The sequence below is a fragment of the Pongo abelii genome, chromosome 1 (assembly GCF_028885655.2).
Source record: "Pongo abelii isolate AG06213 chromosome 1, NHGRI_mPonAbe1-v2.0_pri, whole genome shotgun sequence".
Taxonomy (NCBI): domain Eukaryota; kingdom Metazoa; phylum Chordata; class Mammalia; order Primates; family Hominidae; genus Pongo; species Pongo abelii.
The window spans coordinates 223249145-223267906 of record NC_071985.2 but is presented as its reverse complement, the minus strand read 5'-3'; the positions used below and the strand labels follow the sequence as shown (position 1 = coordinate 223267906).

The 18762-nt window shown below is 51.4% G+C and overlaps 1 protein-coding gene across 4 annotated transcripts in view; it reads right to left on the bottom strand.

Annotated features, from left to right (window-relative positions):
- The window catches only part of C1H1orf127 (chromosome 1 C1orf127 homolog), a 39433-nt gene that overhangs the window by 10065 nt on the left and 10606 nt on the right, over positions 1-18762 (bottom strand). For 2 of the 4 annotated variants that reach the window (XM_063715138.1, XM_063715137.1), the window contains exons 1-6: positions 10000-10191; positions 9762-9886; positions 7506-7649; positions 2116-2154; positions 1018-1155; positions 427-511 (exon numbers count right to left, since the gene is read on the bottom strand). In XM_063715138.1, the coding sequence (XP_063571208.1) occupies positions 427-511; positions 1018-1155; positions 2116-2154; positions 7506-7574 (331 nt within the window). In that variant the 5' untranslated portion in view covers positions 7575-7649; positions 9762-9886; positions 10000-10191. Of the gene's footprint in view, positions 1-426; positions 512-1017; positions 1156-2115; positions 2155-7505; positions 7650-9761; positions 9887-9999; positions 10192-13368; positions 13468-16798; positions 16897-18762 lie in introns of those variants that run through there. The other 2 variants (XM_054556512.2, XM_063715144.1) reach the window with 2 other exon arrangements.

Sequence of the window (18762 nt, the reverse complement as noted above, 5' to 3'; positions counted from 1 at the left end):
CGAGTAGCTGGGACTACAGGCGCCCACCACCACGCCCGGCTAATTTTTTGTATTTTTTTTAGTAGAGACGGGGTTTCACTGTGTTAGCCAGGATGGTCTCGATCTCCTGACCTTGTGATCCACCCGCCGCGGCCTCCCAAAGTGCTGGGATTACAGGCGTGAGCCACTGTGCCTGGCCGATGATTTTACTTTTTATTCACCCCACATCCCACCCCTACTCCACACACACATACTCCAACACCTTCCAGCAAAAGCAAACTTTTCTTTGTCCCAAGCATTTCTGAAATGCATGGCCAAGGTTGGGACTGAGGAGAGGAGAGGTGGGATGAGACAGAGGGGAATAAGGTGCCCAGAGGAGGGAGAAAACAGAGACCAGAATGTGATGAAGTTGGAAAGGTGGACATTAGGGGCACTGCTGGGTCTTACCCGGTGGGCAAGCAGCTTCTAAAGAATAGGCATGGTGACCGCTCACCAGCCATAGTGGCAGGAGCTCAGCAGAGGTGTTCAGCACCTGGGGAGGGAGGGGGTCCCCCTGAGGTCTCCAAAACTGCTCCTTCCAGATGCAAACTCCCTCCACAGGGGCCCCCTCTCCCACCTTCGAACTAGTCTCTGAACTAAAGCCCCAAGTGTTACAAAGCCCAGGTCAGGGATTATTGCGCCGATGCAACTAGGAAATATTATTTAGCTGAGATATTTTTAGCAGGAAGCAAGCTCAGAGCAAATGTCATGTGAGCCGTCTTCTCTTACATGGCAACTTTGGGCTATTTAAAGAGATGGTAATTACGCTTCTGCCACCATGATCAGGACGAGCTGAATGCATGATTGCAGGAGCCCCTCATCTGCAGAGCAGAGCACTTTACGCTAATGGGGCCCAATTTTCGAAGGCGCCTGCCTAAATCTGTCCAGTCTCGCAGGTGGACATTTGACTTGTCACTGGAGGGGTGGCAACCTGCTCTTCTGGGTGCTATGCCCCAGAGGCCCCTCACCTCCTGGCAGGGCCTGCTGCCCACCACTGACCTCCCACCTCTGAAGAAGGCCTTGTCTCGGGCTTTGGATGGTGACAGTGGTGGTGTTGATGTCCACATACAGTCCCATCAGGCTGGCGTCTTCAAGAGAAGCCACCAGCTCCCCTCGAAGGGACAGCAGCCATGGAGTCTGGAGAAACAGGACACGTTCACAAACCATGTGGCCAGGGAGGCATGGTCACTAGGAGTTATGGAGAAGGGACACTTGAGGGGTCACCTAGGAAGGTAACAGGGTCACGGGGAGGATAATCTAGGCCAGGAGGCAGGACGGCAGGCCACTCTGGGAGGAGAGTCAACCAGACGCTAGCACGCTTGTACTTTAGGGTAGGAGGTCCCTTGCAGGGGTGCTTGGCACACAGTAGGTGCACAACGCAACTGAAAGAACGAACACACAGTTACCCCTAACAGCAATGCCAACCAGTCGGCCCCTATGCCGCCCTGACTGAGCACAACTGGAGTCCTGTCCTTGGCTCTGTTTGCCACCCTTTAGTGGGACATGGGAATCAGGGCCTTGAATAAAGGTGAGGGGCAGATGTGGGCAGAGGGACAGGGAAGGGTCCCCAGCTCCCATCTCAGGAGGACTGGCAGGGGGACATCAGGAAGACTTCGGGAGGTCAAGCTCACTGACCCCAAATATTCAAAGGGATGTGAAATGGAGAAGAGGGACTGGCTCCTTCCGGGAGGCTGTGGGAAACACTCAAAGGACCAGCAGAAGAAAAATTCGGGAAACACCTGTGCAACGTGGAACAAGCTCCTTACAAAGGAACAAGCTCCCTGTCACTGGAGACTTGGCAGAGAGAATTTTAGCACAGGAAGGACCTTAAAGCCTTCCAACCCAGCCTCCCACCCAAAGCTGGGGTCTCCTCTTCAAGGTTCTTCTCAGATGGCCTCAGGCCTCTGCCTGGAGGGCATCAGCAGGAGCTTCAAACTTCAGCTGGCAAGACCTGGTCCCTGAAGAGTCCGTACCATCCACGACACTCTCCAGAGGACAAGCAAACTCAAAAGCTGCCTCAGAGCATCCTGAGCACCCACCAGGCCTGGCAGAAACTTCCAGAGAGTTGCTCCTGCTACTCCAACGGGGCCCACTTACCTGTCTATTGTCACTCCACAGGGGCAGGGGCCGGGAGACCTGCAGAGACAAAGAGGAAGCAATGTCTCCTACAAGCGGTGAGCAAAGGTGAGCAAACATCCCTGCCTGTGCCCATCAGCGCCAGCAATTACCCCAGCAGGAGACCGGTGAGAGAGCTGTGCCGCTGGGTTGTTTGCTCATTAAGACAAGAAAATCATTTATGTTCTGGGACTCGAGTGTCAACAGACGCAGGGAAATGTCACCGCCTCAGCTGCCATCCTGGGCCCGGCCAAAGGGGCAGCTGGGGTCCTGGGCACAGCTGGTGAGGCCAAGAGTGGGTGTGCATGGGACCAACCCTGCTCACAGCCCACTTCCACTGGGGCTATTTCCTAGGCCTCTTGTCTTTTTTTCTCCCTAAGTCCCAATTTCCTCGCCCTTTTTCTTTCCACTTTGGATCCAACTAGCAGAAGTAGAGAGTGAGGGCTTCTACGGGCCCAGAGAGTACACCTGTGCCCCCCAATGGCACCATTCTTAGGGGCACCAACCATCCCGGTTCCCCAGAAGTGGGGAGGGTCCCCTGATGTGGGGTTTTCAGTGCTAAAACTGAGACAGGCCCAGGCAAACCGAGACAGTGGTTTCTCGTACCACGCCTGAGTCTCACAGCCATCCATCCCGTAGGGTGGCACCATTCTCCCGTTTCACAGACCAGGGCCCAAGGTGATGACATGGGCAAGGGACCTTCCCCAAAACCCCTCTGCAGCCAGTGCCGCCCCACCCAGGTGCTCTCTCAAGTCTCTCTACTTTCTCCAAATGCCCCTTTGCCTTTGCGTCAGACTTGGCCAGGGAGGTTGTGGCACTGGACAGAGTCACAGACCAGCAGAGGGTCCCTCGGAGACCATCAGACCCCCTCTCCTACCCGATACAGAATGGGGAGACTGGGGCCAGAGTGGACTGACTCATCTTGACAGCTCCCCAACTCAAGTCTACCCACCTCTTCTCCCTAGGGGCAGAGAAGGGCTTCCAGAAGCAGAAAGAAGTGGGTGGGGCCAGGAAGAGGCCCCCCACCACCATGCAGCCTCCCCAGTTGCCCAGCTTGGTTGTTCCGTGGCCCCAGAGAGCCCATGTTGGCAGCAGGCTCAGGCGGCCCACAGGGAGCCCCTCGGGTCAGCCCTGTGATGACCTTGCTTTTAGGGGGTGCTGCCTTCCCTTGGGGAGCAAAGTGGAAGAAATGGAGAAGACGTCCACAAGGTCTGGCAGGAGAATGAAGAGGATGCGGCAATTCCTCGACACCACCAAAGCTGCACCATGGTGCCCCAGCCCATCCCCGCTGCTGAACCAGAAAGAAGACAGAGAGGCCCCCAGAGGCCAGCCTGTAAGAAGGAGGGAAGCAATTCTGCTAAAAGAAGGAAGGGAAGGCCAGGTGCAGTGGCTCATGCCTGGAATCCCAGCACTTTGGGAGGCTGAGGCAGGTGGATCACCTGAGCTCAGGAGTTCGAGACCAGCCTGGGCAACATGGTGAAACCCCATCTTTACTAAAAATACAAAAAAAAAAAAAAAAATTAGCCAGGAGTGGTGGCAAGCGCCTGTAGTCCCAGCTACTCAGGAGGCTGAGGCACGAGGTTCGCTTCAACCTGGGAGGCGGAAGTTGCAGGGAGCTGAGATTGTCCCACTCACTCCAGCCTGGGCGACTCTGGCCAGAATGAGACTCTGTCTCCAAGAAAAAAAAGGAAGGAAGGGAAGACGTGACGAGTGCGCAGCCAAAACGCACCGTGCCCTTTAAGTTGCCAGGAGGAGGCTATATTTAGGGCCCGTGGACATTCCGCAGGAGCTCGGGCAGCCTTCACTGGGAGCAATCGCTAATCACTGCATTGAGTTTACGGGTGCCCCTGGGCACACTTAACCCAGGGCAATGAATAGTTATTGCGCGGCCTCCTGCTCGGGGCCTGTGGGCACACTTAAGCGAGCTCGCAGATCGCTGCGAGCAGGGCACGGCTCGGGTACACCCTTGGGCACCCTGCGCCATCAGCGGGGAGAGGCAGAGTATTAAATATCTATGTGCCCTGTGCCCACAGCTGCATTTAGCCAAGGGCAAGGCCGGTGAAACGGCTTTAATTAAAACTTAATGCAAGTTCAAGGTGCAGCCACGGAAGTGGCGGCTGCAGAAGTCACCAGGAATGAATCAGTCAATTCGATGAGGTTCTCAGATGGGGGAAGGGGCTGGAGGGGAGGCGGGGGCAGCAGAGACCCGCCTCTGCTCCTTGTGTGCTGCCCACCTCTGTGCAACTCTGTTTAGGGATGCAGAGCACCCCCCCACCCCACCTGCTCCCACACCTCGGTCAGTGAAGGATGCCAGGGACTGGGGCATTAGGGCATCTGGGCTTCAAGGGCAGGACGATGGAGACCAAGCGGGTGCCCGGGTGAGGAGTCGTTTCTGCTTTTCTCAGCAATTCGGCCCAGGCCCAGTGTCGTGTGAGGACAGCAACACCGTCCCCCTGGCGGCGGCTTCCAGAATCACAGGCCCAGTGCAAAGGGAGCGGTAACCAGCCCCGGGATGTCAAACAGGTGGCCTGGCAGCCCTGCTTGGAAATCCCGGGGCGGGGCCAGCCCCGCAATTCTTAGGTGCACCAACACTGGCTTTGGCGTGGCCACTCTGAGCCCTTAATAAAGGCAGGTAGGCAGAGGAAGCCCCTCCCGCTCAGCCCCTGCTCCTTAAGGTTAAGAAGCAAAGGAACTTTAGAGAGCCCAACATGGCAGTGAGCCGAGCTCAGAGCGGAGATGAGCCCAGGTCTTCTGCTGGGCTGGTGCCAGGGCCCTTCCCATCCCAGCACACTCATTTTTGAAGTTCAGATCAGATGAGAAGAAAGCGATAAGCTCTTCCTGGGGCAAGTCATGCCTTGGTCATATCTGTTCCCTTAGCAGCAGCACAGGGTTGGACATACAATAGATGCTCAATAAATGCTTGTTGGGGCCAGGCACGGCAGCTCACACCTGTAATCCTAGCATTTTGGGAGGCCAAGGCAGGTGGATCGGTTGAGGTCAGGAGTTTGAGACCAGCCTGGCCAACATGGTGAAACCCCATCTCTACTAAAAACACAAAAAAATATAAAAAAAACAACTGGCTTTAATTAAACTGGTGGTGGCGCATGCCTGTGATCCCATGAGAATCGCTTGAACCCAGGAGGCAGAGGTTACAGTGAGCCGAGATCACACCACTGTACGCCAGCCTAGGCAACAGAGCGAGACTCTGTCTCAAAATAAATAAATAAATAAATGCTTGTTGGATAAATGGTGTTTGTTATCAGCAGCCTTTTCACTCCAACCTCCTCCTCTCAGTTCTGCCTTCCTCTCCTTTCTCTTCCTCCTTCCTTCCTCCTCCTCCTCACAGACAGAAGATGCCCACCCAAATCCCTCAGGCCAAATCCAGCACTTTGAGCCACACAGTGCCTACAAAATTAAAGTGACTTGACCGGGCGTGGTGGCTCATGCCTGTAATCTCAGCACTTTGGGAGGCCGAGGTGGGCAGATCACTTGAGGTCAGGAGTTCTAGACCAGCCTGGCCAACATGGTGAAACCCCATCTCTACCAAAAATATAAAAAATTAGCCGAGTATGGTGATGCATGCCTGTAATCCCAGCTACTCGTGAGGCTGAGGCAGGAGAATCACTTGAACCCAGGAGGCGAAAGTTGCAGTGAGCTGAGATCACGCCACTGCACTCCAGCCTGGGTGACAGAACGAGACTCTGTCCCCCAAAAAAATAAATAAAGTGAACTTTTTTTAACTGGAGGATTTCACATACAATTATAGATTTCCAGTTGATCTTGAAATGTTGGAAAATCTGGCAAAATGGGACTGGAGTGGAGTCCAGCCTCAGTTCCCTCTGTAGGGGGCCAGGACTGCAGGTTGTGCCTGTTCCAGCATCCCCAGACCCCACCAATGTGGCATGGCTCAAAGCCCAGCTCTGTTGCTACCAGCTGGCAAGTCTCCTAGTCTCTCTCTGCTTAGTTCTCTCACCCGCAGAATGGGGATCAATATAGAACCAACTACATAGAATCGCTATGAAGGTGAGATGAGTTAATATTTGCAAAGTGAGTATAACGATGCCCAGCACAGAATGAGCCATATATAAGTGTTTGCTGGGCCAGGTGTAGTGGCCCACACCTATAATCCCAGGGCTTTGCGAGGCCAAGGTGAGAGGATCGCTTGAAGCCAGGAGTTTGAGACCAGCCTGGGCAACACAGTGAGACTCCGTCTCTACAAAAAATTTAAACATTAGCTGGGCATGGTGTCATACACCTATAGTCCCACCTACTTGGGAGGCTGAAGTGGGAGGATCCCTTAAGCTCAGGAGGTCAAGGCTGCAGTGAGACTGCGTGACAGAGCAAGATCCTGTCTCTTTTAAAAAACAGGCTGGGTGCAGTGGCTCCCACCTGTAATCCCAGCACTTTGGGAGGCTGGGGCAGGTGGATCATTTGAGGTCAGGAGTTCAAGACCAGCCTGGCCAACATGGTGAAACTCCATCTCTACTAAAAATACAAAAATTAGCAGGGCATGGTGGCACACACCTGTAATCCTAGCTACTTGGGAGGCTGAGGCAGGAGAATCGCTTGAACCCAGGAGGCAGAGGTTGCAGAGAGCTGAAATCACACCACTGCACTCCAGCCTGGGCAACAGAGCAAGACTCCATCTCAAAAAAAAAAAAAAAAACAGCTGACTAAATGAAGGAATGAGTAAAATTCTTTACTGCCTCCTCCTCAGTCCAGCACGCTCATTTCTGTGGTGGGTTTGGTTCCTACAGATGTTTGGGTTTCTAGCCCTCCCCACTCCCATCCAAATCTTGTTTAGCTTACAGAGGTGCCCCACTGATGAGAGCTAGAGAGAAACTTGAATTCAAGGAGCGCACACGGCCGTGAAAGAGCTCACAGTTGGATCTGGGCTGGGGCTCAACCTTTCTTCCCTGATATTTAAAATGTAGACATTGCACCTGATCACACCTGGGGTCTATAAGTCTTTGACATTACCCAGGTCAAAAAAAAAAGCATCCAAACTAGCAAATTTTTTCAATCCAGAGAGAAAGGACACAAAGATGCAATTTTGCAGCTTTGGCGATAACCCAAGTGGCCCCCTGAGCCAGCCAAGATGGGAAATCCAGAACCCGAGGTCAGAGAGATTTAATCTCCCCCTCCCCACCCATCTCACTCCTTCTTGCTCAGAAACCAACCCCGCAGACTTGGACCTAGCCAGTACCCAGGGATGTCTAGGAGAACAATGCCATACTGCATCTGCAGCTACCACCTGTCTCCCTGGGCCACGTCCTGCGGTGCAGGAGCCAGGGCCACCTGCCTTGGCCTTTAGAGAGAAGCCCAGCCTGGGAGGTCCCTCTGCCACCTCCCAGACCCTCCGAACCCATTACCTGGATGAACATGGGCCCACAGTGGACGCTTTCCTGACCCAGCCTTGACCTTAGCATCGGACACTTCATTAGGTAGCGATCACTCCGCTCCAACCCCGTCACCCCTTTCTGAAATATTCTGATTTCCAGCCTGTAATTTGCTTTCTGGAAGTAGGGCAAAATTCATGTGTGCAAATGAGAGAGGAAAATACAGTTAGTAGGCTGCAATTATAGGTCAGTCCCTGTTCACAGCAAATAGGAAACCATGAACCTCCTAGAAGGTGGGCTTGTGGAAGAGGGATGGGAAACGAGACGAAGGTCGACACCAACACGGAGCCTGGGTCCGGCTCTGGAAGCTCAGCCCCCACCAAGGAAGCCCTCCAGGCCGGGGAGCATTTAGGGATTTGGGGAAGGTCAAACCTAGTCAGACAGAATAAGAGCTTGCATCCTAATGTCCCTTGAGTGTTGACAAACATTTGTTCACACTTTATCTCCTTTGATGCTCACCAGTGTCTCATAAGGCTGGGCTATTTTTTGTTGTTGAGACAGAGTCTCATTCAGTCACCCAGGCTGGAGTGCAATGGCCTGATCTTGGCTCACTGCAACCTCCACCTTCCGGGTTCAAGCAATTCTTGTGCCTCAGCCTCCCAAGTAGCTGGAATTACAGGCATAAGCCACCACGCCCGTCTAATTTTTGTACTTTTAGTAGAGATGGGGTTTCACCATGTTGGCCAGGCTGGTGTTGAACTTCTGGCCTCAAGTGATCCGCTCACCTTGGCCTCCCAAAGTGCTGGGATTACAGGCGTGAGCCACCAAGCCCAGCCAAGGCTGGGCTTATGAGACATAAAATTCCCATTTTACAGATGAGGCAGCTGAGGCTTAGAGAAGGTAAATGACTAAGCCAAAGGCATGTGGCCATTTCTGAGACTAGACGTGAGAGCTGGTCTAGCTCATTCCGGTACAAGGCGGACTTCAAAGATGTCAAACCAATGGGTCCCTCTGCCCCTCCCAGGCTGCCCTCATTCAGCCACACAAGAAGAACTCAAGTCTAAGCTTTGCGGTGGGGCCTGAGAAGGGTGACGGGGCTGTCAGAGAAGGGCGACCACAGAGAGGAAGAGAAAGAGGAGGAGCAGGGTAGTTTCCAAAATTCCTTCCCCCGATCCAGACCACAGCCCCACTCAGGAAAAACTCTGGACTGGGTCAAGGAAGGGAGCACAAAGAAATGGAAAGGGGAAGTGGAGGTGAGGAAAAGACAAGAAAAAAAAAAACTCTGAGCCAAACTGTGCGGCTGGTTGTCCCCTTGCAAGACCCCCGGAGTGAAATTTAAGTAACAAGAATGCTGGCACAGTGGCTCATTCCTATCATCTCAACACATTGGGACACCAAGGTGCGAGGATGGCTTCAGCCTGGGAATTCCAGACCAGCCTGGGCAACATGGTGAAACCCCATCTTCTACAAAAAGTACAAAAATTATCTGGGCGTAGTGGTGCATGCCTGTAGTCCCAGCTACTCTGGGGGCCGAGGTGGGTGGATCACTTGAGGTCAGAAGCTCAAGAGCAGCCTGGCCAACATGGTGAAACCCCGCCTTTACCAAGTAGTCTCAGCTACTTTTCCCAAGTAGTCCCAGCTACTTGGGAGGCTGAGGCAGGGGAATCGCTTGAACCTGGGAGGCGGAAGTTGCAGTGAGCTGAGATTGTGTCACTGCACTCCAGCCTGGGCGACAGAGCGAGGCTCCATCTCAAAAAAAAAAAAAAAAAAGGAAAAAGAATACAAAAATATCTTGCTTCTGTAAATTTTAGAGTCACATGGTCTCGTGAGCCCATAATGGGCCTGTGCAAGTGAGGGCTGTCAGTCAGCCTTTGCAACTCCTCAGCACCATTTATTCACTTCATTCAGAACTTACTGAGTACCTACTGTGTGCCAGGCCCTGAGGCAAGCCTGTGGGTGTGACTGCCTCACCCGAGAGACTCCAGGTCCAGCAGGAGATGGTGTGTGAGTGGGCACATTGTGAGTCAGTGTTGGCAATGATAGAAGCAGGTCTACTGCACAGAGAAGGGGGGATTCTCAGGAGGACTGCCTGGAGAAGGCAGCAACTGAGCTGGGCGGCCTTTTAATATCTATGCCCATAAACTCCACGAGGGCAGAGACTTCTGGTCTCCCTCAGCTCAGTTTCTGCAGAGGAATAATGGTGCAGTGTCTCCTTACTTGATATCTGAGCTCAGGCTTAGCTCCTTAAATCTCCCTTAAAAAAAAAAAAAAAAAGTTCCCCAAACCCACCTCTTTCTGCACAAAGCAGGCCGAGTATTGAACTTGAAAAAGGAAGTCACCATCTGAAGCCGGATGCAAGAAGTAGCCACATTTAGCAAGAGAAGAATCCAGGTGGTCAGGGGACCTCCAGGTGCCTGGAATGAGAAAGGGACAGAAACGCGGGTTGAGCCTGTGGAGGTGGCTTCTCTGGCAGGGTCAGAAATACCAGACTCGCAGACAGAAACTGCTCCGCCTGGAAGCTCCTTACCTGGAGGGGATAAAAATAGCAGTAATTTTTAAAAGTCTGGAAAGGCATATACCAACAGGAAAGCCCGATGGTTCTTCATTCAAGGTGTATCCAGAATCCGACCCCATCTCCCCACGCGAATCCTCAGCTTGTGTCACTGCGGCTGCCTCCTCCCATGTCCCCCGGCTTCCTCCTTTGCCCCTGTTGTGTATATTTCATGCAGCAGCCCGCAGGATCCTGTTCAAAACATAGGCAGATTGTGTCTCTCCTCTGCTCAAACCTCTTTATTGCCGGCCAGGCACAGTGGCCCACACCTGTAATCCCAGCACTTTGGGAGGCCAAGGTGGGTGGATCACTTGAGCTCAGGAGTTCGAGACCAACCCAGCCAACATGGTGAAACCCCATCTCTACTAAAAATACAAAAATTAGCCAGGTGTGGTGGCGCCTGCCTGTAATTCCAGCTACTTGGGAGGTTGAGGCATGAGAATCACTTGAACCCGGAAGGTGGAGGTTGCAGTGAGCCAAGATTGTACCACTGCACTCCAGTCTGGGTGACAGAGTGAAACACTCTCCAAAAAAAAAGAAAAAAAACTCCATTGCTTAAAAAAATAAAGCCCTTGAAAGCCTCACGTGACCTGCCCTCACCTCTCTGACCCCCTTTCCCACTTCTCTTCCCCTCCCACCCTCTGCTCCAAACACACCAGACCCACTGCTATTTCTCAATCATCCCAGGCCCACTCCTGCCTCAGGGCCCTTGCACTGGCTGTGCCCTCTGCCTGGAACTTTCTTCTCCTAGATATGGAGTCAGCATGGCTGACTCCCCTGCCTCCTTTCAGTCCTTGTGCAAATGTTGCCTTCTCCATGAAGCCCACCCTGACTACCCTCTTTACACTCCCCAATCCTGCCCTCCTTCACCCTTTTCTGCACAATCATTGTGTTCTAACCAACTATCTTACTGGCTTATTTGTTATATTGATTGTTTGTTACCCTCTAGTCAAATGTCAGCTCCATGGGGCCAGGGGTATTTGTCTGTTTTGTCCATTGCTGCATCTTTAGTGCCTCAAGCTGTTTCTGGTACACAGAAGGTTCTCAGTAAATAGTTGTTGAATGAGGCTGGGCACGGTGGCTCACACCTGTAATTGCTGCACTTCGGGAGGCCGAGGCGAGTGGATCACTTGAGGCCAGGAGTTCGAGACCAGCCTGGCCAACACGGTGAAATCCTGTCTCTACTAAAAATACAAAAAAATTAGCTGGGAGTGGTGGCAGGCACCTGTAGTCTCAGCTACTCAGGAGGCTGAGGCAGGAGAATCACTTGAACCCAGGAGGCGGCGGTTGCAGTGAGCCGAGGTCGCGTCACTGCACTCCAGCCTGGGCAACAAAGTGAGACTCCGTCTCAAAAAAATAAATAAATAAAAATAAAAATACAAAAATTCACTGGGCGCGGTGGGGGGCATCTGTAGTCCCAGCTACTCTGGAGGCTGAAGCAGAAGAATCGCTTAAACCCCAGGGGCAGACGTTGCAGTGAGCCGAGGTCGCGTCACTGCACTCCAGCCTGGGCAACAAAGTGAGACTCCGTCTCAATACATAAATAAATAAGTAGTTGTTGAATGAGTGAAAAATAAAGGGGGCTATCTCTGGGTAGAGGGATTACAAGCAGTTTTGATTATCTCCTTTGGATTGCCTCTAGTTTCTGTTATTATCTTGTATTGCTTTTGTCATGATTATTTTTAAAGCATTTTTAAAGCTCACAGTTTCACTTTCAAATGCTTGACTCGACTGTGCATTTGATGGGAGATGAATACGCTATTCCAGAAAACAGCTCTGGCAGCCTTTCTACGTGGGATTCTCTGGTGACATGCTTTCCTTTCAAAAGCACGCAGCTTCCACAGCTATCTTTAGCAAGAGATCAAGGCCGTGCCTCTGGCGGAGGAAGGCTGTGAAAGGTAGCTCGCTGGGGAAATAAAGTGTCTGAGCTGGATGTGCAAATTGACCTGGATCGTTTTAGTTTTGCATTCACGTTTGCACTTTGTAAATATTTGCCTGGCACCCTGCTGCTCACACCTGCTTGCTGTCCCCTCAAGTTTATGGAAGGCAGCAGGCACCGTCATTTCTCCATCCCCACCTGGCGCTGCCGCGTGAAATGAAAACTCTCCCTCAAAAGCCACAGGTGTCTCTGACAGCGCCTAAAACTAATGGCCTGTGGCTGGCCGCTGTGACTAATTCTCTGATTATTGGCTTTATGATTTTACGCTTAAAACTTCTTTATAATAACACACAGAAATGTTTAATGGGCTCTATCCAGAGCCATAAAAATTACTTATTGAACAAGCGTTTTAAAACTATTAATCTATTGTTTTCCATTAATAATGGCTCTCCAAAGAACAGGCGACAGCTTAATGTATCCACAGCTTTTCTCCTGGAAAAGTGGCCTTTTAATACACAAATGTCTCTCCCAAGGCGTCCCGGGCTGGCTGGCCAATGGGTGGTTGGCCCTCCCAGGGCAGATTTAGGCCCTACCGGTCCCAGAAGGTGCTTTATGAATTTCCAGAATGAGCAGGGTCCCTAGGAGGTTTTCCTAGACTTTGGGTGAGATTGGAAAGCCTCCCTCCTCAATATCTCTTTTTCTGTGCAAAAGAGAGGAGGAAACTGGGGGCTTGCTTTGCAGCCACCGAGATGGAGAGCATGGAGGGAAGCAAGCTGTTTGCTCCTCTCGCTACTCGTGTTCCCTCCAGAAGGTTCCAGAAGGTTCCAGGTACCCTGATACCATCCAATGCTTTCCTACTTCTTCTGTTGGAAAGCTCATGGCAGAAAGGTTTCTGGAAGTGACACTATGCCCTTGTTTTCTGCTGTTTTAGGTGCGCTCTTCCCCCACCAAGCATGTGACGGCCTCCCGTTTCTCCCAAGTGTGTGAGAATCACCCCTTTAGTCTCACTTCCACTTTTGCAGAGTGATTTCGATTTTGGAGCATATCAGTACCAGATGGGCGCTTCTTCCAGGGCTTTGGGCCACTTGTTCATTCAACAAATATTTATTGGGAATCTTCTAAGCACCAGGCAGTGTTCTCGGTCCTGAAGATGCAGCTGTAAACAAAAAGCACGTGGGCCGCGCCCTCACAGCACTGCCTTCTGTTGGGAAGAGAGGCGCAGATGACAAGCTTGGGAACAATGGCAGGAGATCATTTTACTAGTGAGGAGTGCGGGGATTGTGACTGGGGTGGACGTGGACGACTTTAGAGAGCCTGGAAGGGCTGTGGGGGGAGGTGGCCTTTGAGCAGAGATTTGAGTGATGCCCAGGAAGCTGCAAGAGGCATGGGAGAGGAGCATTGCAGGCAGGGGAAGGCAACACAAAAGCCCCAGCAAAGACCCCGCCCAGCCACCGACCGCCTCTTACCTGGCAAGTGCAAGGTCCTGGCCAGCCACCGCCTCAGCCCCTCCACGTGGCTCCTCGGGATCCACAGGGTCATGTAGTCTGAGAAGCACTCGACTGTGTCTGTCCAACAAGAAGATGCTTCTGAGAAGGAAGGAAGGGGGGGGAGGGGGGGAAGGGAAGGAGGGAGGGAGGAAGGAAGGAAGGAAGGAAGGAAGGAAGGAAGGAAGGAAGGAAAAGAAGGAGCTCCTCTCAGCCTGGCTTCAATGGAATAGTCAGGAAAGGGCATGTAGGGGTCGTATTGTCCTAACAGAGTGACCCTTTACTCCATACAGAGGTCACAGTTCACAGAATGTCCAAGGAGGAAGAACCTGTTGGGGAGGTCCTCAAATTCCAGCCTGCAGGCTGGGCACGGTGGCTCATGCCTGTAATCCCAACACTTTGGAGACTGAGGCGGTGGATCACTTGAGGCCAGGAGTTCGAGACCAGCCTGGCCAACACGGTGAAACTCCGTCTCTATTAAAAAATATAAAAATTAGCCAGGTGTTGTGGCGCATGCCTGTAATCGCAGCTACTCAGGAGGCTGAGGCAGGAGAATTGCTTGAACCTGGGAGACAGAGGTTGCAGTGAGCCGAGATCACACCACTGCACTCCAGCCTGGGTGACAGAGCGAAACTCTGACTCAAAAAAAAAGAATTCCAGCGTGCCTACAAGTAACTTGGGCACTTGTTAAAATATAGATTCAGTAGGTCTAAGGCGGGGCCTGAGATTCAGCAGTTCTACCAAGTTCCCAAGTAGTGGCTGCTGGTTCAGGGACAACACTTTGAGTAGCAAAGTCTTGGAGGTCATTAAATCTAAACTTTATGTTTTATAGGGGAAGACAGGGAGCAAGGTGACTTCATGGTACATATGTGAGTACTCGCCAGGCATGGTGGCTTACACCTGTAATCCCAGCACTCTGGGAGGCTGAGGAGAGCAGATTGCTTAAGCTCAGAAGTTCGAGACCAGTCTGGGCAAAAGCAAGACCCCCATCTCTAAGAAAAAAAAATTTGTTTAAATTAGCAGAGCATAATTAAGTTAGCAGAGCGTGCCTGTAGTCCCAGCTACTCGGGAGGCTGAGGTGGGAAGACTGTGAGCCCAAGAGGCAGAGGCTGCAGTGAGTCCAGCCTGGGTGACAGAGTGAGACCCTGTCTCAAAAAAAAAAAAAGAAAAAAAAAAAAGAGCATAGGCACTGGTGTCAGTAGGCATCTGGGTTTGAATCCCACCTCTGTTGTGTGTGTGTGTGTGTGTACCTGTTGCTTAGTTTCAGTTTATTTCTGTGTGTATCATTAGTATGATAATGATGGTGATGATAGTAATAATAGTGATGGTAGTAGTGGGATGATATTGATGGTGATGGTGGTGGTGATGGTGGTGATGGTGGTGGTGATGGTGGTGATGGTGGTGACGATGGTGGTGATGGTGGTGGTGATGGTGGTGATGATGGTGTTAATGGTGGTGATGATGGTGTTAATGGTGGTGATGGTGGTGGTGATGGTGGTGATGGTGGCGGTGATGGTGGTGATGGTGGTGATGATGGTGATGATGGTGGTGATGGTGGTGGTGATGGTGGTGATGGTGGTGTTGATGGTGGTGATGATGGTGGTGATGGTGGTGATGATGGTGTTAATGGTGGTGATGATGGTGGTGATGGTGGTGATGGTGGTGATGGTGGTGATGATGGTGTTGATGGTGGTGATGATGGTGTTGATGGTGGTGATGGTGGTGGTGATGGTGGTGATGGTGGTGGTGATGGTGGTGATGATGGTGTTGATGGTGGTGATGATGGTGGTGATGGTGGTGATGGTGGTGATGGTGGTGATGATGGTGTTAATGGTGGTGATGATGGTGGTGATGGTGGTGATGGTGGTGGTGATGGTGGTGATGATGGTGTTAATGGTGGTGATGATGGTGGTGATGGTGGTGATGGTGGTGTTGATGGTGGTGATGATGGTGTTGATGGTGGTGATGATGGTGGTGATGGTGGTGATGGTGGTGATGGTGGTGATGATGGTGGTGATGGTGTTGATGGTGGTGATGATGGTGTTGATGGTGGTGATGGTGGTGGTGATGGTGGTGTTAATGGTGGTGTTAATGGTGGTGATGGTGGTGGTGATGGTGGTGATGATGGTGGTGATGGTGGTGGTGATGGTGGTGATGGTGGTGATGATGGTGTTAATGGTGGTGATGATGGTGGTGATGGTGGTGATGGTGGTGGTGATGGTGGTGATTATGGTGTTAATGGTGGTGATGATGGTGGTGATGGTGGTGACGGTGGTGGTGATGGTGGTGATGGTGGTGTTGATGGTGGTGACGATGGTGGTGACGGTGGTGACGGTGGTGGTGACGGTGGTGATGGTGGTGGTGATGGTGGTGACGGTGGTGGTGATGGTGGTGATGGTGGTGATGGTGATGGTGATGGTGGTGACGATGGTGTTGATGGTGGTGATGATGGTGGTGATGGTGGTGATGGTGATGGTGATGGTGGTGACGATGGTGTTAATGGTGGTGATGATGGTGGTGATGGTGGTGATCATGACGGTGATGGTGATAATCATGGTAGTGACGGTCATAGTGATGATGGTGCTGGTGATGGTGGTGATGGTGTTATTTGTGGTGGTGATGATGGTGATAATAGTGATATGATGATGATGGTGATTATGGTGTCGATGGTGGTGGTAATGATGGTGGTAGTGATGATGGTGGTGTTGGTGCTGGTGACAGTGATGATGGCAATAATAGTGATGGTGATTATGGTGGTGATGTGGTGGTAATGGTGGTGATGGTGGTGATGATGGCAATAATGGGACTTCATAGGGTAGATGTGAGACTTTAATGAGTTAACGCATATAAAAGTCTTTACAGGGTGATCACTGCAGGGCACTTGCCTAAAGGTAACAGCTCTTATAATAATAATAATTACTGTCATCCAGAGATGAAAGGACTTATCCAGGAACAGAGTAGCAGGACCGGTGGCCCAAACTCCCCACCATCATTTTCCAGCCCATCACAGAGCCAGACAGAGTATTACAGAAATCGAGTAAATGTTAGAATACACATGATGCTGAATCAATAACGAACCCAATGTTGTGTTCTTCTGCGGGTATGAGACGTATGTCTGACTCCTACAGGCCTCAGGGCTTCATTGTGGACACAGCCTCCCACTGTCTAGGAGAGCTGGTGGAGAAACTGGGAGGTCCCCCTGAATCTGCTTGACATGGATATGGGATACTCACGTGCACTTTAAAAAATGTGGGCTGGGACCAAGCAAGGTGGCTCACGCCTGTAACCCCAGCACTTTGGGAGGCCGAGGCAGGTGGATCACGAGGTCAGGAGTTCAAGACCAGCCTGGCCAACATGGCGAAACCCATCTCTACTAAACATACAAAAATTAGCAGGGTGTGGTGGCGTGTACCTGTAGTCCCAGCTACCCAGGAGGCTGAGGCAGGAGAATCACTGGAACCCAGGAGGTAGAGGCTGCAGTGAGCCGAGATGGCGCCACTACACTCCAGCCTAAGCGACAGAGCAAGACTTCATCTCAAAAAAAAAAAAAAAAAAAGAAAGAAAAGAAAAGAAAAGAAAAGGTAGAGTAGGGGCAAACTGGCTCAGCCATGGAATTCTGCAGCTTTGCTGACCACTCCAGGCAGAGAGCACAGCCTGCGCCCAGACCAGAGGGGAGAGGCAGTGTGCAATGTCCTGGTCACCCCTGACCCCAGCCTCTGCCCATCCCACCCCAGTCCATTCTTGACACGGCAGCCACAAGGGATCTTAAAATGGAAATGAGATCATGTCAGTCCCTTCTCAGAACCTTCAGTGGCTCCCCACTACCCTTGGAATAAAATCCAAACACTTCCACAATCCATGTGTCCCTGAGCCAAGCTGGTCTTTTCTCTACCTCAGGGCCTCTGCACATACTGTTCCCTCTGCCTGAAACACCATTCCCGACTTTTCATGTGGCTGGCTCTTCTTCGTCTGCAGGTCTCAGCTTAAATGTCACCTCCTCTGGGAGGTCCTCCCTGACCACCCCACCCATTCTCTACCCTGGTCCTGTGTCTTTTTCCTTCCTGACTTGAGTCACTGTTGGGAATGTGTTATCTAGTTGTTCGTGAGATTTCTGTATACTTCTCCTACTCAAGTGAGGATAGGTGGAGATAAGGTTGTCTCGCACTGAGGCAAAGAGAAGCTCAGGTAGGGGAGGGGCCATGTCTGCCTTGTTGACCACTCTATCCCCAGGGTCCTCCCATGGACCAGTGCCTGTTGGCCAGCAACTGCTCGGTATCTGTCCAGCAAAGGGCTGTGGCTGGAGCCTGGCCTGCCCTGAAGCTGGAGAATAAGAGAAGATTTGTCTTTTTCCTTCTCCCCTATGACACATAAACTACAAGCTCCAGGAAAAGGCATGAGTTATGTCTAACTTGTTCACCATGGCACCCCCAACACCTTGCCCTGTGTGTGGCATCCACAGAGGCGTGCTAAATATGGGTTAGGCACATGTTTTCATCCCAAGTACTCCAGTACAGAACACTGGAGTTTTCTGTAATCACACAAGAACAACAGCATTGTGAGATTGTTCAGCCACAGGAAGTGGAATCTTGTTGGATGCAACCTATTTCCCCCAATAGAGCCCTGCCCAGAGTTGATAGAGAGCTTAAGTTAAATATACTCCAAGTTGGGCACAGTGCTGCACATCTGTAGACTCAGCAGCTCTGGAAGATGAGGCAGCAGGATCGCCTCTACCCAGTAAGTTGAGGTTTTAGTGTGCGATGATCATGCCTGTGAATGCTACTGCACTCCAGCCTGGGCAACCTAGCAAGACCCTGTCTCTGAAATACACACACACACACACACACACACACACACACACACAAACTAGAATTATTCTAAAACTGAAGAAAGGGGAATATGGAATAATATTATCTCCTGAGCTAATTTCTCTCTCAACAGAGACATTTAAGCGACCAGGAAGCACACAAGGCACCTGGGCCCTGGAGTTGGATGATCAGGGCTTAGACCCTGGATCAACCTATGTGACCTGGGGCAAGTCATTTAATCTCTCCAAGACCCCATTTCCTTTTCTGCAAAATGGGCACATGTGCAGTAAATAATTAACCTGGGCCCAAAGAATTGGCCCTTTGCCCCTCCTGGGTGAAAGCACCTGGGAAGTAAATTCTAAGCCCTTGGAATGTTTTGCCTGTTAAGAGTGTCTTTGTGGCTGGGTGTGGTGGCTCATGCCTGTAATCCCAGCACTTTGGGAGGCTGAGGCAGGAGGATCACTCCAGTCTAGGAGTTCAAGACCAGCCTGGGCAACATAGCAAGACCTCCATCTCTAAAATAAATAAGTAAAAATTTTAAATTAAAAAAAAAAGAGTGTCTTTGTTTACC